The sequence below is a fragment of the Maniola jurtina genome, chromosome 15 (assembly GCF_905333055.1).
Source record: "Maniola jurtina chromosome 15, ilManJurt1.1, whole genome shotgun sequence".
NCBI classification, from domain to species: Eukaryota; Metazoa; Arthropoda; class Insecta; order Lepidoptera; family Nymphalidae; genus Maniola; species Maniola jurtina.
The window spans coordinates 8644697-8672652 of NC_060043.1; the positions used below are offsets into that span (position 1 = coordinate 8644697).

Here is a 27956-nt window from a genome sequence, read left to right on the forward strand (position 1 = left end):
TAGTAGTGCCACACCAGCACAATAAAAAAGGATAATTAAGCTCAAACTCTAAAATTAATAAACTTTTGACGTTTTTTAGGTACACAACATTCACCATAAATCTTTACAGTGAATAAATAATATCGCCTTTATACTGTATGAGTCTACTACACTGAAAATGGCAGATGATGAGCAGGATCCTAAAGAATACCGGTGGGAGACAGGTTATGAGAAAACATGGTAAGACTTAAAACTATATGGGTATTTCTTCTTAATATTAAGTTTCCGCTTCATATCTGTCGCAGAAGCAAAACCGTTGACTGCTGGGGTAGAAGTATTACAAACGTGGCGTAGGAGGATCTTAAAAAGGTGGCGGGAAGTGGCTGGACAATGAAGGTCTAAGGCAGTGTGTGGTCATGTGGTGGCGTATTCTTGGGAAGACCTAAAGTCCAACTGTAAAAAAAAACTGGCTGACTGATACAGATAACTGTTGTGAAATAGAATTACCATAACACTCCTCTTACAACAATTCTTGACTGAAAACCAATAGGATTTACACACTATCTATTACAAACGTAGGAGACCTAGGAGACTGTAAATTAAGGTGTTTCCCACCTTTCCTCTGCCCTAAAGTGTAGGCGGATAACATTTCTATGTTCCTCCCTCTCTTAATTCTGTTCTATTGTACACTTTTATATGAAACCTGGCACAAATATTTTAATTTCTTTGAAAAATTCACAAATTAAATCCTCTCCTTGCTTCTTCCCTTGGATCCCTTCAAGAGATAAAACCAAATACATATAGTAAAATTGTGTATGAATGTATGTCAGACTCACATTTGTCAGAGTATGCCCAACTAGTTTAAAAGCTTATAAATTATATTATTATGTAATTTTTAAGGGAGGCTATCAAAGAAGATGAAGATGGTCTTGTGGAGGGTCTGGTGGCAGAGTTTGCTCAAAAGGCTGCACGGAAGGCGGTCGTGCCTCGCCGTGGACCCATACGTCTTGGCATGATGAGACATTTACTTGTTGCTATAGACTGCTCTGAGGCTATGACCTCACAGGATTTGAAGCCAATGAGATTTCTTTGCACTTTGAAGGTTAGTTGTAGTTTCAGGATCAGCGCACAATGAGCAGCAAATGCTAGAGCATATTTCAGCATATTCTTTGCAGTCAAGTACACAGAATAAAACAATGGTCACAATAATGGATTGTGGACTGGGATCAATCAATTAGCTTTCCTTCGTCCATTCATTTATTTTGATTGCAAATCACCTAAATTAACCAGAAATAAAACCAATGTGTTCTTTTCTGCATTTTCTTGCTATTTGTTTTTTTACAACATTCCATATTAGTTTATAACCATGTTGAGTTGGACTTTATTATAAATCTTTAATAATAAGAAAAACATAATATTTTCGAGAAAATCTATAGTCTAGTCTAAAATTAAAATGAATAATCCTTTTTGATTTTAGTTGCTGGAGAAATTCGTTGAAGAGTTTTTTGATCAAAACCCACTAAGTCAGCTGGGCATCATAGCTATGAAAAACAAAAGAGCAGAGAAGGTGACAGAGCTGTCTGGAAATGTTAGGAAACATATAAAAGCTGTACAAGGGTATGATTAAAAATACTTTTTAAAGTTTACTATTACCAAGTATCAAATATAAAAATTGGTTGTCTGTAAAGTTGGTTTACTGATGATAGTTGAACGTGACAACAAAGGCCGATTGTGCTTCTTTGTCGCTCGTTCCGCGCTCTCGCTTGTACTTCAAGCCTTACATGGAACGCCTCAGAGCGAGGTAACGCCGCATGAGTCATGTTTTTTCGTGCGTGCAGCCGGCTCTATCGAATTATAAGACATTGTCACGTCAAAAAGAATTGAAATTGGTTGAAATCTGGTAAAATTAAAATATTTCAACCAAATCCTAACTATCCTAATCAACCATAACAAACCTTGTACCCACTAAATTTGGAAACAACTGTATGAACACAGTACCTAGATGACAGAAATAAGAGAATAATTATTATGCTCCTTTTTTAAAATCAAAAAATTAAAAAAAATCTGAAGAATCTAAATCCATAAACTGAAAGTGTGTATCTATATGTTACCTTCATTGTATCCATATGCTTAACGGATTTCGATATAGCTTGCTTCTCATAGACATATAGGCTACTTTTTATCCTAGAAAATCAAAGAGTCTGTGCAGGATTTTTAAAAACCTAAATGGATAAAGATGAAGTTGCGTGCATGATCCAGTTTAAAAATAAGTCAATCTTTAACTTGCCTCACAGTTTTAATCAAAATATTCTTGTTACTCTACTCCGCTAATCATATTTCAGATGTGATTATGCAAAAAGTGTTAACATCACTAGAAGTAACTATGAACTCCCTGCATTGTATTGCTCATTGCTGAGGGTTATGGCCCCTTTCAATAACTGATATGGGTTTAAATTAAAGAACTATCTATGTCCGCAACTTTGTCCTTGTGGACTACAAAAATTTCAAACCCCTATTTTACCACCTTAGGGTTTAAAATTCAAAAATTCATTTTTAGCGGATGTCTACGTCATAATAGCTATTGGCATGCCTCAGCCTGATCTGTCCAGTGGATTGAGCTAACATACAGCTCAATCCACTGGACGGATCAGGCTGAAATTAAATAAAAAACTGGCCACTTAGTCAGTGAGTCAGTCATCTTTTCCTTTTACATATAGATAATGAGCAATAGAAAATGTAAATCTCTTTTGCAGTTTGTCAAACCTAACTTTGACTGGAGAGCCGTCTTTACAAAACACTCTTGAATTGGCAGGCAGGATACTCAGGCCTCTGCCCGGCCATGCCTCCCGGGAACTTCTTGTGCTATTTGCTTCTCTCACTACTTGTGATCCTAGTGATATTAATACTACTATACAGGTGAGTTAACCATTGTATAGTCGACCATAAAATTGCTTTACCATTTTTGACAAGAAACTTTCAGTAAATCAAAATTTCACTAAGGCTCAATTTTTAAAATGTATGTAGGTCTTGTAAGTGAATGACATTGTAGTTTTATGAAGTGCAAACGACGTTCAACCTAAGGCCCGGCGATTATTGGCGGCTCAGCACGACAGGGGACGTACAATGTTAGTGCACACTGACCAACTTTGCTGTGGTACATACGGAATGTATGCCGCGACGTCCTTAGGCATGCCGAGGTCCGTCCAAACTAATGAAGGCGCGTCAGCATCCTAAAAAGTCTTGACGAAGCGTTTGAAGAGCGTCACAAAGCGTCATAGAAGGATTTTATTTGACTCAACATGACGTGTTGTTTTACGTTTAGAATGTCTTGTAAAAACTTTTTGAATATCATTCATCATATTCAGAGTATAAGATTGTATTAGGAAAATCATCGATGTTTATCATTTTATAATAATTTTAGACTCTCAAAACAGATGGGATAAGATGTTCTGTGATTGGTCTAGCAGCTGAAGTACGAATTTGTAAGAAATTATGTCAGGACACTGGTGGCGAATATGGGGTTTGTATACAAGTTCATATCTAATTTTTCCAGTTATCTATAAATAACAAAACAACTTTACAACAAAGTTGCTATCTTTGTTTGTATTTTATATTCCTCTAGTCTTTGGATTTCAAAACAGTTCCTACCACCATTTATTGTTGATACACCTGGTGTTAAGTGATTAGCGTCATATTTTGTATTTTAGCTTATTTTTGTAACATTGTAGAGCAGTCACGAATACTATTGTTGGTATAGTATAGTCGACCATAACATTCGTTCACCGTTTATGACAACTTCCAGTAAATCAAAATTTCTCTAAGGGCAAGACTTTTACGAGTATAAGTGTTTGCATGATTTGTAAACGAAAATAGATCTTATAGAAAATAGATCAATCAACCTAAAAGTGGATAAGTAATTTTATGCTTGATGTTAGGTGGTTTTAGATGATGTCCATTACCGATCATTGCTGTTAGAACAAACATCGCCGCCGGCTCGAGCGCGGGCCCTCGACGCGGGGCTGGTCAAGATGGGGTTCCCCTATACGCCGCCCCCGGAACAACCCGATGCAGACCCGCCCATCACTGTGTGCATGTGGTGAGTGTTTTTTACAAAACACATAAGATAAACAGGACACAAATAAGGCACAAGAAAAGTGAAAGGTGGGAACTAAATCATATGTAATTTTTATCAGACCTCTCGCTCGCACTTACAGGGCTTATGGAACTGGAACGTAATGCTTTGGTTCTGTGTATAAAAGTAAAAAAGGATTTGTCGATAATATCGATCGGGTGACGCGTTAGATCGATAATAATTATCGATCTATCGCGTCACCCCAGCTACCTGCGTCCGGACAGCAATTCATTATCGATAACAAATTCTGCAGCATTCTCACAAGCATAATCGTAATGATTTAGACTCAGTTCGCACGTTGCTTGGTAATGGCTCAACGCTCGTGAATTGCAAGAATTATATTAGGAGTTTTAATGTTTAAACTATCGTAAGATATTTCCATTTTGAGTATAGAATGTACCAGCTATACTCACCTATTTAATCGATGTAAGCCCAACTAGCTTTGAACCCATCCGGGGTGCTTTTTTCATAGGGACTCTGCTCATGCGCGTCGTGGTTTAGACTATAATAAATACATTAGGAGTGCTGCTTATTGTGTGATAATGTTGATGATGATTGTCAGCCACGTGGAGGAGGGCGAGGGCGTGGGCGGCGAGGGCCACCTGTGCCCGCAGTGCCGCAGCAAGTACTGCTCGCTGCCCGCGCAGTGCCGCACCTGCGGGCTGACGCTCGCTTCCGCGCCGCATCTTGCCAGGCCAGTTTTTTTTTTAATTTATTGGGATCTTCACCAGATGGTACAGATATAAATATAGTTTTATCTTTTTCTTTTCTTGTCTTTTTGGAGACTGAGAAAGGTGAGAGTGGGTCCGCGCATACGGACGGACGCTCGCACTTTACCGGATGGTAGGGCCGCAAGAACAGCCCCCCGATTGTGTAAGAAATTTTTGCCATTTGATTGGTTCATTAGCTGTTTACCTTTTTCCACGGCCAATCAAAGGACAGAATATCTTGACGATAACGATAACTATGAATACGTTTTTCTTACACAATTGTGGGGCAGGTACGCGCTAATGGACGAACACTCGTACGGTCATGCGGCAACGGGGAAAGCGCCGAGTTGCGAACAGCTGGCGGGCGGATGTGCCTCGCCCTCTTTGCATTTCATCACCACCATGATCAACCCATTGCCGGCTCACTGCGAAGAACGGGTCTCTTCTCAGAATGAGAACAGGCCATAGTCTACTATGCTGACCAAGTGGGGATTGGCAGACTTCACACACGTCGTATGCGGAAAGATCTTGGAGTCAGTCCAAGCGCGCTCCATCTTAGGCTGCATCATCACTTGCCAGCAGGTCTGATTGCAGCCAAGCGCTAGTCTATTTAAAAAAAAACCTAGTAGACTGTTGTGTTTAAAAGTCATGGCCCTAGTTATGAGGAATACGACGCAGAGAGATAAATAAAATGACTATCTTTGCAGATCATATCACCATCTATTTCCTGTGGAGCCGTATGAAGAGTTGACTAATGAGGGTCAGGCACAGTATTGTTTCTCCTGTTTGAGATCATTCACTGATTTAGATAAACAGGTAAGGCTCTATTTACTTAGTAAAGATTTCCCTAACTAACTTATCTAATGATACTGATACATCATACACAGTAGATATACAAACCACAAGGGGTTTGAATAGGGGGTTGTATGAAAGTCCTTCGTTTTTACGGTTCCAAACCCGAACGGTGCCAACGGGACCCTATTACATATTAAGCCTCCGCTGCCTGTCCTGCTTCCGTCCGTCCATCCGCTCGTCTGTCTGTCAGCGGGTTGTATCTCAAGAACCGTAATCACGAAGGGTTCCGTACCATCGCACTGTGGCCAAAATAATCAACCTATTGTAAACTGTCTATACCTATAAATTACTTCATAGAGTTGTTATTTGTCATTGTGTGGCCCTTTTTGACAAATAACAACGTTGCTAAGCAACTTATCTACAGATTACAGATAGATTGATTTAATTTCGGCTGCAAATCTGTTGTTTGTTTCAGATATACCGTTGCAGTCGCTGCATTGAACACTACTGCTGGGAGTGTGAGAGCGTGATATCCAGTACACTGCACGTGTGCCCGGGCTGCGCTTCCCGGCCTCACCTCTACCAGCGCTTACCAGAGACCTCGTGACGTTTGGGAAGCAAAGTAAAGCATTGATATTATATCAAACTAGCTGATCGATTTAAGTTTTTAAAAATCCTGTGGAAACTCTTTGATTTTTCGGTATAAAAGAAGCTTGTGTCACACTCCAAGTCTTTAACTATACTCATTACTCATGCAAAAAAATCACGTCATTCTGTTGCTCCGTTGCGACGTCATTGAAGGACAAACAAACATACTTTCGCATTTATAATATTAATATAATAAGTTGTGATATGTTTGAATCAATCATTTTAAAAACCATCTAAGTCACATTTTAACTTTTGCAATTTGCAGTCAAATTATGTTTCAATTATAAACCCACCTATAGTTCGCGACAGGTCGTCGTGGCAATCGAGGTGGGGACGCCCCGGACACCCGCACTAATCAGGTGCAGGATAGCGCGGGTGACGTGGCGACCCGTTAATTTAGATTTTAGGCTTTAGTTCTGGGCTGGATGAAAAGTATTTGAAAACAATTTAAAAAAATCATTAATTTTCCACGTTTTAATGATTATACATTATTGTTAAATAATAATAAAAGATGATTGGTAAATGAAACAGAAAATATCATTCGATCTTTTATTTTTTATCACATTGTTACTTTCTAGGCGTTTATAGAAAAATAAAAGCCTTCACAGCGATAACATTGTTTTAAAAAGCACCTTATAGAGTACCAAGAGTTGACCGTAAAATTTGCTATGGATCGAGAATATGTAAGAGCTAAAATAACTTTGGTCGCGACTAACTGTGGCAGGTTTAGATTCGTTGAGATCTATAGAGCACACTTTGTCACTTAATTAAGGCATTGTTTCACTTGCAGCTCGTTCCAGAAATGCGCGGGATACACGGTATAAATCAAATCTTTGTAAAGAGCAACTGCCAAGTTTCTTGCTGGTTTTTCTCGGTAGGAAAAGCATTCCGATTAGATAGATCCGGTTGATGCATTTGACGTTTAAAAATTACTTGTAAAAGTTTGAATAAAAAATATTTCTATTATATTCTATTCTAAAAAACGAGACGGTATATCGCTGCCATAAATCCGACTCGTTTTACTTAAGACTTAAGAGAAAAGTCAAATTACACTATAGATCATAAGAATCTGGAGAGTAAATTTTTTTTTTTGGATAGCTGAGAGCCATGTACATTTTTGTATCCGTAGCAAATTTTTCGGTTGCTTCACGGTATATTAAAAGGAGTATATTACGGACTACATGGTCATTGTATAAATCACAGATTAAATCTCATATCACACATTGTATGGTACCTATGTGTAGCACACTGCTTATATAAAGCTATAAACACATGGATGATAATTTTATATTGATTGATAGGTATCAGTATGACTGATAAGTTTGATTTAACTGTTTTTTTTAATAAATTGTCCTTGTGTATATGGCTTTACATTTTTATTTATTATAACAATAAATAAATTTTAATTTGGTTTTAAATAAATTAACATTTACGAAATACACGTTGCAACCACAAAGTTACACAACAAACTAAATTGTCTTCATACCTATTTACATAAATGTCAAAATGCATTTATAAAAATAATATTATTATTAATATTGTTTTTTTTTTTTGGAATTCAGGCAAGGTTATATGGTATAGAGAAAATAGACATCGTAAAATGTTTTAAAAACACAGACTATCAAAATAAGTTACCTATTGACTACATTTTTTTAGCATCTACAACATTTAGGTATACATTGGATTAAATTTTTCTAAATTGTCATAAGATTGATTACTAGAACCCATTATATTGATGTATATAGTTACCTAGTACATACTTATAAGACCGGCAGTCGTTAATATAAGCGACTATAGACTATACCTAAAGGTACCCATAAATAACGAAAAACTGACTTATATCACATCAACTATTTTAAATGCGGTCTGATTCGAGAGAAAAATACGTATTTGTCACGAACATTAAATAGCGTACTTCCAATGCTAATCATGAGACAATAATATTGTCCATAGAATGTCAAACTCGTCTATCCACTTGTGGGTCCAGCGTTTAAGTACCTACTTATACGTTAAATACTTATTCAATACTATGCATTCATTGAAACACTGCCCTCTACTAATGCAAGTACGCTGGACTTGCGATTGCCGACCTGTCTTTGAAGTAACTTGATTTTTGCCATATTGACGCTGATAGCAGCAGTGAGCGTCATGTTAGTGTGTAGTTAGTGCACACATATCAAGTGTCAACGCGATGACCTGACTGCAACTGAGTCGAAATATCGGCAGTCAAAAAACTTTTATCGTGGTATGTACGTGTTACTTACAATACAAAATGTCGTTAAACCACAAAATAAGCTTAAATCATTAACACGAAGACTATTTGACAAAATGTAAAATTTAATTCCCGGTATGCTCGGTGGGGCGCTTTGAATCTGCACAAAAACAGCCATTTTGTATGGCACATCTCTTCCAGCATACTTGTACAATACCCGGCAGGAAATATTGCACATCAACCTTTAGATAAAGATTTCGGCTAAGTAGTGCGTTGTCTCTGTCTCTCATACCTATGTGACGTTTCATCGGTCTCAACAACAGAGACAACGCTCTACGAAACCGTAATCTCTTTCTAAAGTTCGATGTGCAATTTTTCCTGCCGTGTATCGTACCCATTACAGTGATTTCAAATGCTTTGCGTATCAGTGTTTTTCTTGCGCGTCACCCATAATATATTTGGTTTCTGATAATACTGTTCTATTTGGATGAGGGATTTGCCCTTAGTTTCCGGTAGCAAGAGGAATAAGACAACGGTAGCGAGCGTAGCCGATGCTCCGAAGAGACCGAACACCCCAGCCATTCCTATACTGTTTTTCATTATAGGGTACAGTTTGGTGAAACCAAACAGAACCGCGTTGAAAAGGCAGAATATGTAGCCTCCGCAGAGACCGCGGACCTTCGTCGGTAGCAGTTCCCCAATCATTAGGCCCGGCAGAAGGAAGAAGCCGAGTGTGTTGAATGCCACATAGCCTAGGATTAACGTTGGGGGAGCAACACCAGTGCCTGGGCCTTGAGAGAGGAGGAATGCTAGAGCGAGGGTGCACACCGCGGTGCCCAATCCCGACACCATCACAAGAGCTCGTCGAGTGACCTTCAGTAAGAGGATGCACGCTAGAATCGTTACGGCGAGACGAACGCACGCGCTTGCGTTAGCTGCCATCTGTAAGCAAATAAATGAATCTATTAAGTATCACTTGTCCACAGAAATTATTAAGCGACTAGCGACCCACCCCGGTCGCACGGGCGGCTTATCACAATTTTCGTAGGGATCTCTAATTTTTGAAAATAAAATATAGATAATGTAGCTTTCTTCTGGCGAAAGAATTTTCAAAATCGGTTCAGTAGTTATAGAGAGTAAGTACCATCTATAAACAAACTTACAATTTTTACCTATTCATAATATTAACTCAACTCAAAATCATTTATTCAAAGTAGGAACTAGGTTCATAATTCTTGGTTAACGGCAAGTATGGGTTTTCTTGACAGACACGACGGCCAGACAGGCAAGATCCATTTTTCCTTTTGAAGTACGGAATCCTATGACTTACATGAGAACTGAGCGATCCCCCGGTATCTCTGACGATATCCACAGCGTAGAATATGACGACGTAGCTGCCGGACAGGATCTGCAGCATGTTGAAGGCGTTGATGAGCAGCAGCGGCTTGAGCACCGGCGGCCGCAGCACCGTCGCCAGGAAGCGGATGCTCTCCTCCCCGCGAGCCTTCTCCTTCTCCCGCGCTGATATCAGCTCGTGCAGCTCGCGTTGGGCCTGTATTGTAGTGAAATATGCATCAATTATTTATTTGTATCGCACTTCACACTAATATTATTTGGCGAAAGTTTGTGTGTATGTTTTTTACTCTTTCACGCAAAAACTAACGAACCGATTTGGCTGAAATTTAGAACGGAGAGAGATTATACCCTGCATTAACATCTCAATTCTCATGCATGGCATTTTATCTCAGAAAATTAAAGAGTTCCTACGGGATTTTCAAAAAACCTATATCCACGTGAACTCATCAGCTAGTGTAGTATAAGGGTCACTCAGAAAAGGCAGGTATTATTTGAATAATTTTACCGAATTATTAGAATGACCTCCCAAAACCTACGCGAAAAATAGTTCACGATCTAAACACCAAAAAGCTGCAATGACCGTTCCGAATCTCAGAGGGAGGTTACACTAAAAACTTTCAAGTGCAAACCCATCCCCCGAAATCCCAGACAAAGAGAAATTGTTTTTAAAATGCATAATAGACTAGTTCTCGAATTTAACAAGCTTTTTTGTTAATGTCAATGCCCAACGACGCCATAATTAACGCGTTAAACTGAGTGGCCACACTTGAACGGTTAACGTCTAATGCTAATTAAATTGGGGCTAAAATCGTCTAACACCAAAGCGTTGTGAATGCCCTTGTACGTTGATCGTGGGCACCTATGTTTAATTGGAAACGCCGTTAAACATCGCGTTGTTAGCCGTTAATGTGGCTGGGACATAATAACGTACAACCGGTCTAATTGAAAAGTTTATTATCTTGCACGAGTCTATTGCAGCTGTGAAAGAGCGAGAGTTTAAACAGCCCATTGAATTTGTAATTGTTGATGTTATGCTGTGAACATGAACACATTCGAGAAACATGACATCAATTGCCAAGTGCATTGTTATTGAGCTTATTAGTGGTGATTGGTGGAACAAACACGAATGCGCCTTTGAAGTGTTATAATAAGAAATGAAAATCGGTCAAGTGCGAGTCGGGCTCGCACACGAGGGATTCCGTACCATCGTGCAAGATAATATACGTATTTAAAACGTTTATGTAGAACACTACAACTTGCAAGTTAATGTGATAAGTATTGTAAATTGATTTTTTAGTGAACACATTTTTTTGTGATGTAGCCACAAATTCACGGTTTTTACTTTTTAGATTTTTGCTATAAAACATACCTACCTGCCAAATTTCATGATTCTAGGTCAACTGGAAGTAGGTACCCTATGGGGTTTTTGATAGACGCGACAGACAGACAACAAAGTGATCCTATAAGGTTCCTTTTTTCCTTTTAAGGTACGGAACCCTAAAAATAACTATAACTCGATTCGAAATGTCTGCTCTATCATACTTAACATTAATTGTTCAGGGCGTGTTGAGGAACCTATAGGTTGATAGGCAAAAATTTCTAACCTACATGCTGTGTCAAGATTTATGATTTAAATCTATTAGATATCGATATCGACTTTCGTTATCCTAATTTACTCTCAGGAAAGTAGGTATTACATAAAGCACCTAACTACCTAGGTATCTAACTCTGGGAATTCAGAGACAAAGTATTTTTATACGATTGCTGTCTACTAGCTACCTAACTTGATTTTTATGAAGCGGGACCTATACCTACCGTTTCATAAAAAAAGACTTAGGTAGGTAGCTTTAATATCTAACTTTAGTTACGAGCCAAAATCAGTCGTATTGAAAGCCAGTTAAAGATCAAATTAAAAAACAACGCCAACTCACAGTATCAGGATCTCCTCGTAACCTCGACATAGCTGCCATAGCTTCGTGGAAACGTCCTCGCCGTGCAAGCCAAGTTGGACTTTCTGGTGAGAAGCATAGAGCTGCAAATGCTAACGTCGGTAGCACTATGGACAAGTGTGCCACTGACCGCCATGACATTGCTCCTCCGAGAGCATATACGTAAAGTACGCCTAAGGAATACGCTACGAACGGTGTTCCTATGAGTAAACCTCTTAAACGAGGCTCTGAGATCTCTCCTAAGTACACCTGGGGACAAAAGAAATAAGCTTTATTAAGTCATGAAGCAGTTAGTATCCATACTTTTGGGAAATAAACGAGTCCTCACGGGAATTTGTAAACTTAAATTCACGCTGTCGAAGTCGCGGGCAGCATCTTGTAAAGGTAAAGAATTATACAGTTCGGGTAGGTAGGTAGGTTTGACGACCTCCCTGGCGCAGTAGTCTAAGTGGGAGGTCCCGGGTTCGATTCACGGAAGGGGCAAGTTGGGAATTCATATTTTCTAAATTGTCTCTGGTCTGGTCTGGTGGGAGGATTCGGCCATGGCTAGTTACCATTCTACCGGCAAAGCCGTGCCGCAAAGCGATACAGCGTTCCGGTGCTATGCCGTGTTGAAACTTGAAACCGATCAGGGGTATGGGTTTAATGATACTGCCATACCCCTTATAAGTTGTTAGCCCACTTCCATCTTAGACTGCTCATCACTTACCATCAGTTGAGATCGCAGTCAAGGCCTAATTTGTATAAAAAAAAAATAGGTAGGTACAGTCAAAAGCCGTAAATCGTTTAGCACCGTAATGATCATATCCGCGTGGCACGGTTATGCATATGCGTTAGGTGTGTGTGGCGTGTTTATAGAAAAAGGTCATAAGTGCAACAGATTTTTGATGCAATAGTTTCGCGGAATTGCTATTCGAATTCTGAGGCCGACCGTACATACTTGTGAAGGTGCCGCAAGAATGCCGACCGCGAATCCGCACACGGTCCTCCCCAGCAACAGCAGCGCGTGGTGCGAGGCCGTGCCGATGAGTATCCAGCCGACCACGAGCGGCAGCGTGGAAACCTGCAGGGTCCGCCGCCGTCCTATCGCCTCCATAATCGGCCCTGACAACATGGAGCCGAGTGGTGTGGCCGCCGAGTGAATACTTGCTGTCAAATTAATTAAAAAAAATCAAAAAAAAAACCGACTTAAATAGGCAAATAGTATAAAGTAAAAAAATATTTAATTTATTACCGAATATATTATGTGTACAAGAGTTAATGTTAGTTCTATATTAACATTTTTTGGAGCCGGTGCCAATTAGCCGCACGAACCGTCTACTCTTAATATTGTTTGTGACTCTACATTAGCACCTTTTTTTTTGAAGTCGGTTAAAAAGAAAATATGGGCCTGCGCACATTAGAGGACGGGACGGCAGAAGATTTTTTTGTCAATTAAAAATATTTATCCAATTGAAATAATGCGCGGTGATTGATCTCGGAGCATTGCAGCGCAGTTTTCTCATTGATATTACGATTGGATAAATATTAAATTCAATTGAAAAATTAAAAATCTTCTGCCGCCCCGTCCTCTAATGTGCGCAGGCCTTGAAGGTTAAGTTTTTTGAAAGTCTCCTGGATACAAACTATTTCTGTACCTTGGTACCTACTAGAGTCTGGCTAATGAAGATGAGACTGAAATCGCCCGGCAAATTTAAAAAAAAATCGGAGGGCATCCTCAAACTTATAGTAGTGAAAAAATTTTAATAACTTAATTTGGATACTTGCAATTATTTAATTTTTTAAATGTTAATTTACAGATTAGAAATCTTTTCACACATATCCGATTTCACAAACTTCTACGATTTTAAAAACTCATCAAGGGATTGGGGGTTCGATTCTCAGACACTGACGGGCCTGATAATATATCTTCTAGTTAGTTATATTAGCAAAGGAAACATTTTTTGTGTTAAAATCATAACCAATGATGTAATATCGTATCGCTTACAATCGTAATATAATAAAAGCTATGTGCTAATAAGCGACATGGTTTTAGAAAACATAATTAATATTAATATCTTTTACGAATTAAACCAAGTATCAAAAATAAATTGTCATACTTACAGAAATGGATGACGTCAATCGACGTTTTAGGGTTGCCCACTAAAAAGTTTGGAAAAAAGCCGAGGGTCATCTTTCATTAGCCAAACTCTACCTACCAAATTACATCAAAATCAGTTCGTTCGTTTTCAATATTCAATCTGCTTATTTGTAATCTGTAGATAAGTCACTTAGCAAAGTTTTTTCTCCTTTCCCCTCCAACTAAGCGTAAAGCTTGTGCTAGGAGTAGGTACGACAACCTACAAGGAGGAGTGCAACGGGTGGGGTTAGAACCGCCGACCTTTCGGAATTCAGTCCGCTCCTTAACCGTTTAGCTATTGAAGCTCAATGTTGTTATTTATCGAAAACATATATTTTTTGACAATTATTTAAGTAATCTTACCAATCCAAGAGCCCATTTCATCGTCAATTCTCATAGTGGAGTTTTCTGTTCGTAACTGTGGAAGGGCCACCGCTGAAAAGCCGATGGGGTGACCTGCGCCCGCGGCTAATATCAGCACAGCACATGTTATTAAACACTGGAACAAAAGGTATATTTTGGTAATACATACCTACCCTTCCATAGACTTTTATAGATTGGTAACAAAGCGACATTTTGGAAAGTATGATCAAAGTTTTTATAGCGGCAAATACGTTCAGAAACGCGGTTCGTCCTTACAGTCTTTACATTATAAGTATTAAGTGACCCACTGGAACACTATTTTTATTTTTGTTAAATCAGATTGAACATATTATTACCTACCTAATCCGTTTCAGCTTTATTGAGTTTACAATATAATAAAGTTCGTTGAATTACGGTTTTTTTTTGTTTTAAGAATTTTAACATTTGAGCGAAGGCGGGACGGATAGCTAGTCTACATCATGACTGCATGACTGTTGGTCGCTCAATTACCTACTTACCTACGATAAGATAAGATAAACTACTGTATATCAAAACAAACGGCCGTTAATATTTTATCTCGTAAACTTGACTTCACGTAAGGTCTCGAGTATTATGAACTGTCAATATATCGATATACGATGTTGGAAATTGCCGTCCACATTAAATTAATACGTCTTTCTGGTTATATGACCTGGCAATCTACTTAATTGAGATCAAATGATGTTTGTACTCCCACTGTTAGTAGCCACCGCCTTATGTAAGCAACAATTACTTACTAAGAAACGGAAGAATTTAGAAGCGTTGTGTATGGGTCATAGTGCTAGATGGCGCATAGCCAAAGACTCTATAATTTAATACTTACTATAGCCGCGTGGCATCATACGTGTAGGTACATCATACCTTACATCTTAGACTGCATCATCAGTCATCACTTACCACCAGGTGAAATGGCAGTCAAGGACTACTAACTTGTATCTGAATTTAAAACAAAAACGACCAAGTGCGAGTTAGACTCGCGCACTGAGGGTTCTGTACTCAGGTATTTTTTCCGACATTTTGCATGATAAATCAAAAACTATTATGCATAAAAATAAATAAAAATCTGTTTTAGAATGTACAGGTAATGCTCTTTCACATGATACCCCACTTGGTATAGTTAGTTTGAAAATTGAAACACATTTTAATTTTTTTCTGTGATGTAACCACAAATTTACGGTTTTCGGATTTATTTCTTTACTTGTGCTAATAAGACCTACCTACCTGCCCAAGATTTTCTTGACATACAGGATGGACGGACAGACAGACAACAAAGTGAACGTTTTTCCTTTTGAAGTACGGAACCCTAAAAATGATCAAAAAATGACTTCTCACGCGGCCACGGCATTTTTACTTTATGTGTCAAATATCATGTCAAAAAGTACGATTTTAGATTTTAGTTCTTATTTTAAAGTTAAGTCTTACATTGAACTGTGAAAAAAAAGCTTGACATAGTGAAGGCTCAAAAAAGCTAGAACCCAGAGCCGTAAAGCAAGTTAATTTTTTTCTCTCTCGTCTGGCTTTAGAACATCTTTACAAAGATTAACCAATGTCAAGTTTGTAGAATGTAGTTATTTGTAACAAGTTAGTTAAACTATACAAGTATGGACCCCGTCCGTGCCAGCGCTCGCCGACATACGCACGGCACCCCCTTAGAGCGCTTCCCAGTCAGTTTTAACAAAAAAAAAAAAAACACTTCAAAAAGGTAGAGCACGCCCGCCAGCTAACACCAACACAGACGAAGTCCAACTACAAACTTGACATTGGCTAATCTTTGTAAAGCCAATGGCCAGACGAGAGAAAAAAAAAAAAATTTGAATAATAATTAGAGACTTGGGATTAGTTGGGATCATTTTATTTTGCACTAAAAAAAATTAAAATTTTCAAAAAACTAAAATGAGTTCTTCAAACGAAACACAAATCAGCACTGTTTTGTTAGAATACAGTTTGGAAGAAATAAAGCAGACATTCGATAACCATGTAATAATTACGTAAATAAACGATGTCGAACATAATATTATTATTTATTCAATATTTGTTGAACATTATTTTATATTTACTACTTACATGTAGGTATTCAACTGGGTTATTATATTATACCTAAGGTTTTTTTTCATTAAAGCATTTGTTGGCGTTAGAGTTAGACGAAAACATCAGGCGACAATATGATGAAACCCGCGAAGCATTGCGCGAAGCTTGCTCTGTTAATGATGCTTTAAAAGCGCTAAAAGAGGAAACTGGTTAGTATAATTTTATAGCAAATAATAATACTATTACTTAGCTTTATTTTTATCCCTTACGGACTAATTTTACATTAAGTTTTACGTTAGTTTTACTCTAGATAATTTCTTATTTTTATTCTTATGTTCATATTATCTTACCTATACTTTAATAAATAAAATTGGAGTGTCTGCCTGTAATTTCGAAATAACTACCGCATATTAAGGTCATATGGTTATTTGAACGATACTATAACTGAATCACAAGTTTTTGAAATTTTTGTCTGTCTGTCTAACTAGTGACTAATCTTCGTAACGGCTGAACCGATTTTGACGGGATTTTCACAGACAAGTAGAGAATTGACCAGGGAGTAACATAGGATACTTTTTTAACCGACTTTCAAAAAAGGGAGTTGTGTTTTTCTACGGTAGAAAAACGCAACTCCCTTTTTGAAAGTCGGTTAAAAAAGTAGCCTATGTTACGCCCTGGTCAATCCTCTACTTGCCTGTGAAAGTCCCGTCAAAATCGGTTCAGCCGTTCCAAAGATTAGCCTTTTCAAACAGACAGACAGACAGACAGAGGTCTATTCGGTGTCCATAGGTAGAAATTCTACCTATGGACACCGAAATCTCCGAGATTTCTGAACCGATTTGCGTCATTTCTTTTTTAATCGATAGAGGAACTTTGCGACATTGTTTCATATAAAATTTGGATTCCAACTCCTCAATCCTGATGCTGCAGGGGATCTGACCAATCCACGCGGGCGAAGCTGCGGGCATCAGCTAGTCTACACCAAAAAGTTTAAATAACGTACTCATCTGCAGTAAAATAATGTTACAATGCAATTAATTCAGTTAACTTCTGTGTAAGGGCCGCCAGTGGCGATAAAAGCCTCCTCCATTAGGTAGTATATTCCATGTATCTCTAGCCAGCAGCGTACTCCAAGTCTTACCCGCAACTTTCACGAGGTCGTCTTCCCATCTTTTTAATGGCCTTCCGGGTCTTCGCTTCGATAACTACGTCCTACCTATTTTTAACAGCTGGTTTAAAAATTAACCTTGAGGGATGCCAGTGCGAATGCAGGGACCTCGACGAAATGATTAAGACTATAGGCGAGGAAAATGAAGAGTTGGAAAGATTATATAAACAAGAGCAAATGGCTGTGGATATAGACATGTAAGTATGATTAAATTTTCTTTTTCATGCAGTCTATTTCACACTAAGTCCACTGTCCAACTTCCAACTGAAAACATTGTCTCTTAAAAAGTCTAGTATGTCAAAGCCCCTGTGGTCCGTTACGTCCAGTCCCATAATGTCCACTGTCCTCAAGCAGTATGGTATCAAAAGGGCCACTTACTTAAGCCTAGCTTCTCAACATAGTTTGATCTACACTAATAAATAAAATTGAAATGAGTGTCTGTTTCAACAGGCTAATCTTCGGAATGGCTGAACCTATTTTGACGGGACTTTCACAGACAAGTTGAGGATTACCAAGGAGTAACATAGGCTACTTTTTTAACCGACTTTAAAAATGGAAGAGCTGTGTTTTTCTACCTATGCATTGATATCTACGAGATTTATGAACCGATTTGATTTTTATTTTAATCGATAGAGGAACTTTGTGACATTGTTCGATAAAAAATTTGGATTCCAACTCCTCAATCTTGATGCTGCAGGGGATCTGACCAATCCACGCGGGTGAAGCTGCGGGCATCATCTAGTTTTAAATTAAAACTACTTTTTTATTTTCTCTTAAATCAATTCTCTGAAATCAATTTTAATATTTCCAGAACTGAATATAAGGAGAAAATGTGCGAGATTTTTGAAAAATTTCGCCAATTCGCTGATGTTTACGTAAGTGTTAAAATGAATAGGACCGTCCTAGGCCGGCGTGCTTTACCTTAGGCTACGTCATACCTACCTAAAACCTACCTAGATAAAAAAGGTCGCCAAAACCCGCAAGGGGCGACATATTTAACGGATTATGCAAACTAGTGTGGAGATGATTGTTTTGGTGACTCATCTGGGGCATCCGATTCCCGGCACGGGCCATTTCGGAACTCCTGTTCTAAATCGCCTTTGATCTGTTTTGGTGGGAAGCTAAACCTCTTATCTTATAGACTGCATCGTCATTGACGTCAGCGAGCAGCTTTAACAGTTTTGTGTGTATTTGTGTGTGTTGTTACTAAGCCACATTTTCACTGTAAACTTTTGTTGATTAACGTCCTTGATGAAACAACGGAGTTATTAGAAACGATGTTTACATACTCGTAGCTAAGTTTAAATACCATTTCTTAGCCCACACCGCGCCAGACTGCGTTGAAATGTTACCGAGGAATTAGGCCGTTATAATAATATTCTCTATAGATACTAGATAGGTATCTAACGTAACTATGGACTTTCTAAGAAAAGGAAAAAATGTGATGTAAAAAAGATGACTAATTAGAATGATAGATGGATCACTTAGAAATTTTATGAGGACGTCGAAAAGGGATTTTGAACTTTGAACATCTTCTGGCAATATAGTCAAAAAAAATAATACATTTTTCCATTGTACCGTTCTATAGTGTGGATTAAAATTCCACACAATACTGCCATGTTTTAATAAACTTGTTGTAAACACGCCCACACATTTGTTGCTAAACCAATGTTTACGCTCGCCCGGGGCCCGGGAACGGGATGATTCGCTAACTCAGAATGATAGGTTGGTTGATTCTACATTGCTTCTTCTCCGAGTTAAAATATTTTTTCGTAGAAAATCTTCAATGAATAAAAAAAATGAGTTCGGTGGCTATCATATTTTAGTGTTAAAAACTGAGTCAGTGAATCACCCCCGCAGGTGAGAGCTTGTCACCGTGCACTCCATGCAGTGATCAACTGTGCAATACGTAGTGTTGCTAGCTTCTCAGCAACACGTTGATTCAACTTTGTTTATAAACATACCATACCATGAACACGTGTCTTTATAAATTACTTTTATTACGTCTGCTTCTTGAAATGAAATTAAAGTTGAAAAGTTACGCTATATCTATATAGGACGAAGACAAGATGACACTCAGGACAGAAGAAGCGAGTAAAGTTTTGTCAAATTTATTGGCCGAAACGGAGAGACTAGAAGAAAAAAATTACCAACTTAAAAATACCCTTGAGAACATGGACCCAGAAATTCCTGAAAACATTTTAGAGATTGTGTAATGTATCAGATGTTTCTTAAAAAAACTATTTTGATTATATGGCGTAGGCATTCTTATGACAACACATACCTATAGTTTCTAAAGTAGGGTTATCAGATAGAACAGAACTCTAGGTGGGAACATTTTCTGTCGTGTCGTTAAAACTCCGATTTTTAGGATAGACGTGCCTATAATCCAAGAAAATCGATTCAGCCGTTTGAAAGTTATCAGCTCTTTTCTAGTTATTACTGTAACCTTCACTTGTCGGGGTTGTTATAAATTTTTAATGTACTCTTGTATATGTATTATGTCTAAAACACTCTCTATACTTGATTGTTGGTCTCTGGGTCACCACGCTGTCTTGTTTCAATAGAAAACTTTCAGTGGCGGCTTTCGACGCCATAACATAGCGGGTTATGTCAAGAATTCATTATTTTGTCATGTCCATGGACCTTTTCGTTAAAAAATTAATCCTAAGCCAACTACTTATTTCTGTTACAGGGGTAAAACGGAATTAGAGAAGAAATTAGTGGATTTGCAGAAATTACATGCAGAATTACGAAATGCGAAACAATAAACTGAAATCCTACCTATTTTAGTAACACTTAAAAAATACGTAATTAATAATTATAGCTTAGGCATTCTTAATTGAAATAATTCAAACATGTCTCTACTTTCTTTCTTTCATTAACATTGTTTCTTCAATAAAAAAATAATAACGAAAAAAATGTTCATTTATTTAGAACCCAATGACATAAAATTAAATGCAAGCATAGTTCGTGATAGGGGATTGAGTAAGGGCCGGCGCACATATGACGGAGCGCGGCGGAGCGCAGCGCAGAGCATGCCTGCGAAGTTTTCTAATCGCGTGACACATTACGCGAATTTCTACCAGAGAATGCGCGAGTACGCGCGGGAGTGCGCGCGGATGCGCGAGTATCCGCACGGATGCAAAATCAATATTTTAGATATTATTTCAATGAGGACAATGTTGATAATATTTTGACTGGAAAATGCTCTGCGCTGCGCTCCGCCATATGTGCGCCGGCCCTAAGATAAAAAAGCCAGCCAAGTGCGAGTCAGACTCGCGCGCCGAGGGGTACTACAGTTGTATTTTATATTTACATTTTGCGCGATAAATCAAAAACTACTACGCATAAAATAAATAAAAATCTGTTTTAGAATGTACAAAGCCCTTTCACATGATATCCCACTTGGTACCTCTATATTAATCTTACTTTGAAAGTTGAAAATACTAATTATTTCTTAATTTTTTTACCTAACCTTTACTATTTTACCTAAAATAATTAAAATCGCATTATTTCCGCCCCTTTCATTTGTACAACTTTGTGGTGCTTAATTTATGGTATCTACCTGATTGAATACGCCTCGAACCGAAGAATATGTTTCGCCCTTCACGTACGGGGGTAGAGTGGCCGTGGAACTGATGCTTCGGAGGAAACACTGTAGCGCCTCATACTCTTCTTGGCTCTTGGCTTCCTTGCTCATCGCCTGGGGCTTGCGGCCCTTAGCCAGCATGACCTCGTGCGCGCCATCACTGTGAAAGAATATTAAATTATTTTTTAATTGATTTAAATACCTACCTACCTATATGCAAAAAAATAATCAATAGAGTTTTTAAATTAGGTAGCAAAAAATGTACATAGAATTTAGAATTGTAGAGCTCGGAGGCGTTAAGGGGGATTTCTTTGTACAATAATAGTTCAGTCCAAACAAACGTAGTTTGGCCATGTTTGGCTCTCATATTTTGAATACTGGCCAATCAAACTACTTATATTATGTAATTTTGTATATAGGTATGTTGTAGCGTATTAGTACATATATCTGCGGTTTTCCAGATTTCTGTTAAAATATTCAGTTTCACAAGTTTCATAATTTCAAAATTACATGGTCTCAAGAATACTTAACTACAACTCTTTTTACCAATCTAATTTTAAAGCTAGTTATTTTTTACGGAAAACTGACAAAACACAGACATCTAGCTAGGTAGGTAGGTATAATGCAGGTAGTAATAGGTAAAAAAACCGGCCAAGTGCGAGTCAGACTCGCGCACTGAGGGTTCCGAACTACAGTCGTATTTTTTCGGCATTTTGCACCATGATAAATCAAAAATTGCATAAAAAAATCTGCTTTATAATGTACAGATAAAGCCCTTGCATAATATGATACGACTCTAAAGATTACGGTCTGTCTTGACGCCGCTGTTTTTTCGCCATTCTACTGCAATTTCCCTTTCCATTTTATTTTAAACACACATCAAGTGTCAACGATACCCGGTTATACTTACGTAGTTAGTCGTCGTTAGTGACTTCCACCATCTATTATTGATAATGGAAAACACTCACGATGGTTTAAACCACACGTTTTACACTAAAACACTTTAAGTGTGTTTAAAAAAGAAAATGTAGAAGTACGTCCAAGATAACCAAATACACAATACCTAGACTATCCAACTACTAATCACTACTAATCCAAATACTATCCAACACTAGCTTCTCCTTTCAGCAAAGGTTGCCTGGTAGAGATTGCTCTAAGCATTAAGGCCGCCTTTGCACACAATTTCTTCTTTCTGTGTTGTGTTTCCTTTACATGTGTTTTTGCGTGAAATAAAGACTTCTATCTATCTATCTAGGCATCTAAATCTTTACGTCAAGAAAACAGAAAATACATATATAACTAGGTACCTACTATAGGTAGACCGTACGCCCGCTACGGTAAATTACCAGTTTGTGTGTCAATGACAAAGGAACATAAAGTAGTAATTTTCTTTGTAAAAGTTTTCTATCTGACACGTACGAAATATGAATAGAGGCGACAATTTATGTAGAGCTACCTACCTAGGTAGGTATTTGTTCGTACATTTTCCGTACCGGAAAAATCCTCCGCTTTTTTCATTCAATCTCTATGCAATCAAACCTTCAAAACTATACTTAATACCTAATAGGATTATTATGAATAAAATTAATTGGTCCAGCGACTGCAATAACATGAAGCGGCAACAAAGGCAAACACTGTAAAAAAAACCGGCCAAGTGTGAAAATTAAAACACATTTTAATTTTTTTTAATGATGTAACCACAAATTCGCGGTTTTCAGATTTATTACTGTACTTGTGCTATAAGACCTACCTACCTACTAAATTTCATGATTCTAGGTCAACGGGAAGTGGCCTATAAGTTTTTTGACAGACACGACGGACAAACAGACAGACAACAAAGTGATCCTATAAGGGTTCCGTTTTTCCTTTTGAGGTACGGAACCCTAAAAAGGAGCTGGTAACTTCTCCATACCATGAGTATTTCTTTGAGTAAGCATTTATAAAGTTTACACAATATAATAAGTAGATGTCGTGTTCATTGTTGATGTGTAATAATAATATAATCATTTATATACGTAGGTATACATTATGTTCTTAGATTTTATCTATTGTACCTAAATAATGATGATCTATCATTCTTTTATGTCATGTGAGTCGTCTTGTAATTTTCTGCATGGTTTATTATTACTATAAATTGCTTGCAATCAAATAAATTGGCTGTGCAAAAAGAGTGTGATTCTCATTATTGTGCATGCTACCTACGACTGCGCCCAGGTTGGCCCAGGTCGTCTTTACTCTCTGTAATGTTCTAATACACTCTCTAGACCCATTTGTCCTATCATCAAATGAGTTGAATAGTTTGCCAAAAATTAGAAATGCTGAAACCAAAATATAATTTGGTGCCAAGTTTATAAATAAATAGAACAGATAAAAAAACATGCCAAGTGCAAGTCAGACTCGCGCACCGAGGGTTCCGTTCTACAGAAGAAGTAAAACGGTAAGAATCACGTTCATATTATGTCTTTTGTATTTTTGTCTGGCGGGAGGCTTCGACCGTGGCTAGTTACCACCCTACCGGCAAAGCCGTGCCGCCAAGCGATTTCGCGTTCCGGTACGATGCCGTGTAGAAACCAAAGGGGTATGGGTTTAATAAAAACTGCCCTATCCCTTCTAGGTTAGCCCGCTTCCATCTTAGACTGCAACATCACTTACCTACTACCAGGTGAAATTGGCGAGTCAAGGGCTAACTTGTATCTAAATAAATTTAAAAAAAATATGAACTCGGTACAGCTAAATTGTACTTAGAAATTTCAAACCCCTGATGAACCCTAAAAAAAGGCAACCCCTTTTTAGGGTTCCGTACCTCAAAAGGAAAAACGGAACCCTTTTAGGATCACTTTGTTGTCTGTCTGTCTGTCTGTCCGTCCGTCCGTCGTGTCTGTCAAGAAAACTTATAGAGTAGGTACTTCCCGTTGACCTAGATACTTGATAGGCAGGTAGATAACACAAGTAAAGGAAAAAATCCGAAAACCGTGAATTTGTAGTGAATTAAAAACTAACGTAGATAAGTACTAGAAGTACATATATAAGTATTTTATCAAATATCCAATAGGTAGGTAGCCTATGCATTGTAGGTAATTAAGTACCTACATGTATCCAATGACTTCTGATTTCTGAAGTAGGTACCTACTTATCATATTACGAGACATGCGATTTAGATTGTAGGTAAGACAACTACATTTCCGGCATGTTGCGAATAAAGATAAATCGTATTCGTTGACTTTGGATAGGGCCTAGATTAGAAATTCATACGTCATGTATGTACCTACGTCATAAGTAGGTACGTCATAAAACTGGCAACACAAATTGGATGGATCCCAACCAAATGACCCTACGCTTGACCTTACTAAAATGTTGAAACCAAAGGTAATAAGTATACTACCTACATAAAATATTGATCAAGTACAATGTTAAATTGTATAAAAATGTAAATAAATACTTAATCAAAGAATATAAGCGTGCGCGCAGCTTAACACTTATACAGGAGGATCACTTTCACATAACTTAACTTCAACAACTTTCACATAACCCATTACTTTCACACTAAGTCTTTAATTTTGTATCTATGGTGCCTCCAATTCCAAGCTAACTCTTATTTACAACTACAACTTATTTGTTTGTTGTGTGTTTTCACTCAAGGAGGCTATAATTTCACTCAAGGAGTTCACAAGATCTGGAGGCCTCCTATACCCGAGGCCCGGGACGGACTGTCCCCTCCGCCTCATACGTAGTACGCCACTGGAGGGTGTATTTGGGATGATCCGAGTAAATTATATCTACCCATCGATATGTACCGGAGTCTTCGAAGTACACAAAAGTGTGAGCAGTAGGTATATGTACACTTAATAATATTATGCAAGAATTTATGTTCTCAAAACGAAATTAAATAACATGAGGTTTTATGCCATAAATAGGTTATACTTACCCTAAGTAATTAGTGTCAGAACTTATTTACTTATTTAATAATGTAACATAAGAATTATAAATTTTTGAATAGGTATCCTTTAACTGGAATCTGGATAAGATTTTTAAAATATTCTTTATTAAAGTAAAGTAGTACCGAGTAGTTTTACAGTAGGTATCTATACATATACCTTGAAAATAGAATCCATAATAAGTATAAAAATGTTCATATACCTACCTACGTACTTGTAAAGGCTTAGGATCAGTAGGCTTAGGTATACCTACCTCTGGATTTTAATAATCCTTAGTCTTCTGCGATAATATAACGCATATCCGAATAACAGAACCACCATTTTATTAATAACAAATCAGTAATTCCACGTCCTTTTCCTGGACACATTGAGCGAGAATGAATTCTTATCAAAATAACCCTTCACCCCGATTTCCTTGATACTACATTGTATATACGGGTAGGTATATTGATTAGTAAATCAAATAATATAAATAATATACCTACTTACTTAGTAATTATGTGTAAGTAAAGATTAGAAGTAAAGTAGCGTAGACGTAATAAGTATAACTAAGTAGGTACCTAGACACTAAAAATAAGCTTATGGTAACTTACCTACCTGTGTAATAACGTATTCTGTAGTCTAATGTTTTGAACCTAACTCTGTGGTGGAAATACTCGTATCTAGACACAGAAGCCATCTGGCACAATAGCCTCGCTGTTGAATAGGGTCCGTGGAAGCAACAACTGAATCCTAAGCATGATAGCAGGTAAGATGGTAAAACTCACGCGCAGGACTATTTTGATGATGTAACCACAACTTCGCGGTTTCCAGATTTATTCCTGTACTTGTGCTATAAGACCTACCTACCTGCCAAATTTCATGATTCTAGATCAACGGGAAGTATCCTATAGGTTTTGTTGACAGACACGACGGACGGACAGACAGACGGACAGACAACAAAGTGATTCTATAAGGGTTCCGTTTTTCCTTTTGAGGTACGGAACCCTAAAAACTACTTATTTTTAGACGTATTCACTTTATCTCTGCAACGGAATGATCAGGGACACCATATTCTAAGGAAAACCCCACTATTTTGTTACAAATCACGACCTTCGACCCTCGAGCAATGAAAAATTCATACGATTGCTATTTCGTATGAAATATGTAAAATATTACGATTTGCGCATGGACGAATAAATTATTATTCGTTCGGATTTGCGTAATAAATAATTCATGTCACGTTGTTTTTGGGTGTAGGAATACGTGAATACAAATTCATACACTGACCGAATACAAAATTCTAGAATTTGTCTATCTATGGATAAAACCAACAATGAATTTAACTACTCCTTAACAAAAGTTCATCGGAATTGGATAGATAGGTACTCCGTACCGGCCGTACACACAATTCAACGATTCAACACTGGGCGACACGCAACAGCTGCTAAATGAAATTACATTGTGTATTTTTGGCTAGGTGTTTCGATCCGGTAACTACCTATTCAATTATTATTATTATTTGATCGATAACAACTGTTAGCTAGGTCCATCGGACACGCTAGGTACGGCCTATACGTTATGTGATAAACTGTGGTGATAAATATAATTGAAAATGAAAGAGATGATGGTGATTATAAAAAGAATACCCGACTGACCCGAATCTGTTTCGTACGAGCAAAGCGATCGCAATTTTTAATAAGTTTTTATTTGAACAAATGCTAATGCTAAATTCGGAAACGAACAGATTATTATAATATGACTTAGTGTAAGTAACCATTGTAGTTCATAAGCGCGAGCGAACGAACTCAATAATTAATCGCTTAGGTTCTAAATAATATTGTGAGTGAAGAAAGCACGATTTCTTTGGATACTGTATCTAAAGAAATCGTGCTACCTAATATGTTTGCTAGATTTGATTTATTCATGGGATTTTTATTGCTACAGAATCAATCCTATGGTATTGGTTGATGATGATGATGATAATAATAATAATGTCTCGATTCGAACACCCATCCTATCCTACCTACTTATTACATCCGATGTATTTATTACCTAATCATTTTTTATTTCTTTTATTTTTTTCGGAGACTGGCTCGCATAACTGATGTTCAGTTGGGATTTTACGAAAATCTGAATGACTTAGGTCAAGACTTCTACGGCCAAGGCGCAGGGCAGACCGCCCGCCTCCGCCCTAGCCTTAGCCCGCCAACGCAGAGTGGTATACTGGCTGGGTTTCGGCATTTCGGGGACCCCGATCATGCTGGGGTCACAATCATGCCGGGGTCCTCGTGTCCTTATGGTAGACGAACCTGCTTTTGTGGTTAGCTTTGCGCCAAGTTTGCGATTGTTTCTGGGCCAACCTAGGCATATTTCATGTGTTTTGCCGACAATTGTTTAGGGTATTTTGATTTGGGAGTTTTATGTCGATGTCACGATGCTATTAAATTTTATGACTTGGTATTTTCTCAATACTCATGTTGTCACAGGAAATATTGTAACTATTATCTACACAGACCAGTAGGTACCTACATTCAGAGTAAGATAGAACCTACCTAGTACTTAGTTGAGTTGATATTTTTTGTGGTTCTTTAATTGCCACTCGGCGGTATTTTTTTTGCAGTTTTTAAATGTAATTTCAGTATTTATGAGATCATCTATATTCTATACTAATTCTATACTAATAAATAAAATTGGAGTGTCTGTCTGTAATTTCGAAATAACTACCTCATATTAAGCTCATATGGTTATTTGAACGATACCAACACTGAATCACACGTTTTTAAAATTTTTGTCTGTCTGTCTGTCTGTCTGTCTGTCTGTCTGTCTGTCTGTCTGTCTGTCTGTCTGTCTGTTTGAAAAGGCTAATCTTTGGAACGGCTGAACCGATTTTGACGGGATTTTCACAGACAAGTAGAGGATTAACCAGGGCGTAAAATAGGCTACTTTTTT

At 37.8% G+C, this 27956-nt stretch overlaps 3 protein-coding genes across 6 annotated transcripts in view; 2 read left to right on the forward strand and 1 right to left on the reverse strand.

The window, feature by feature from the left end:
• On the forward strand, positions 1-6806 carry LOC123872669 (general transcription factor IIH subunit 2). 2 transcript variants are annotated; one of them, XM_045917107.1, is made up of 10 exons: positions 1-219; positions 880-1081; positions 1457-1596; positions 2733-2895; positions 3401-3499; positions 3915-4075; positions 4674-4805; positions 5529-5637; positions 6092-6262; positions 6468-6806. In XM_045917107.1, exons 1-9 carry the CDS (start codon positions 158-160, stop codon positions 6221-6223), a joined length of 1200 nt encoding a protein of 399 aa, XP_045773063.1. In that variant the 5' UTR covers positions 1-157; the 3' UTR covers positions 6224-6262; positions 6468-6806. The 2 variants fall into 2 exon arrangements, with proteins under 2 accessions (XP_045773063.1, XP_045773064.1); XM_045917108.1 differs by having other exon boundaries at positions 6092-6238; positions 6574-6806.
• Positions 6800-27956, reverse strand: part of LOC123872663 (facilitated trehalose transporter Tret1) — a 26306-nt gene continuing 5149 nt past the window's right edge. The window contains exons 1-7 of one of the 3 annotated variants that reach the window (XM_045917097.1): positions 25279-25422; positions 21067-21250; positions 14264-14399; positions 12722-12930; positions 11764-12030; positions 9807-10028; positions 6800-9418 (exon numbers count right to left, since the gene is read on the reverse strand). In XM_045917097.1, coding sequence (XP_045773053.1) covers positions 8885-9418; positions 9807-10028; positions 11764-12030; positions 12722-12930; positions 14264-14399; positions 21067-21250; positions 25279-25346 — 1620 coding nt within the window. In that variant the 5' untranslated portion in view covers positions 25347-25422 and the 3' untranslated portion in view covers positions 6800-8884. Of the gene's footprint in view, positions 9419-9806; positions 10029-11763; positions 12031-12721; positions 12931-14263; positions 14400-21066; positions 21251-25274; positions 25423-27956 lie in introns of those variants that run through there. The other 2 variants (XM_045917099.1, XM_045917098.1) reach the window with 2 other exon arrangements.
• Positions 16113-20469, forward strand: LOC123872682. Its single transcript, XM_045917128.1, has 6 exons — positions 16113-16279; positions 16422-16539; positions 17560-17695; positions 18310-18373; positions 19556-19710; positions 20194-20469. The coding sequence occupies exons 1-6, from the start codon at positions 16196-16198 to the stop codon at positions 20267-20269; spliced, it is 633 nt and encodes a 210-aa protein (XP_045773084.1). The 5' UTR covers positions 16113-16195; the 3' UTR covers positions 20270-20469.

Excerpts from the sequence above, each read along its gene's own strand:
- LOC123872669 (XM_045917107.1), top strand. The coding sequence starts at position 158 with ATGGCAGATGATGAGCAGGATCCTAAAGAATACCGGTGGGAGACAGGT. Across the intron at positions 4,076-4,673 it reads CCCATCACTGTGTGCATGTG|CCACGTGGAGGAGGGCGAGG; the intron begins GTGAGTGTTTTT and ends GATGATTGTCAG. Across the intron at positions 4,806-5,528 it reads TCCGCGCCGCATCTTGCCAG|ATCATATCACCATCTATTTC; the intron begins GCCAGTTTTTTT and ends CTATCTTTGCAG.
- LOC123872682 (XM_045917128.1), top strand. The coding sequence starts at position 16,196 with ATGAGTTCTTCAAACGAAACACAAATCAGCACTGTTTTGTTAGAATAC. Across the intron at positions 17,696-18,309 it reads ATGGCTGTGGATATAGACAT|AACTGAATATAAGGAGAAAA; the intron begins GTAAGTATGATT and ends TAATATTTCCAG. Across the intron at positions 18,374-19,555 it reads GCCAATTCGCTGATGTTTAC|GACGAAGACAAGATGACACT; the intron begins GTAAGTGTTAAA and ends ATATCTATATAG.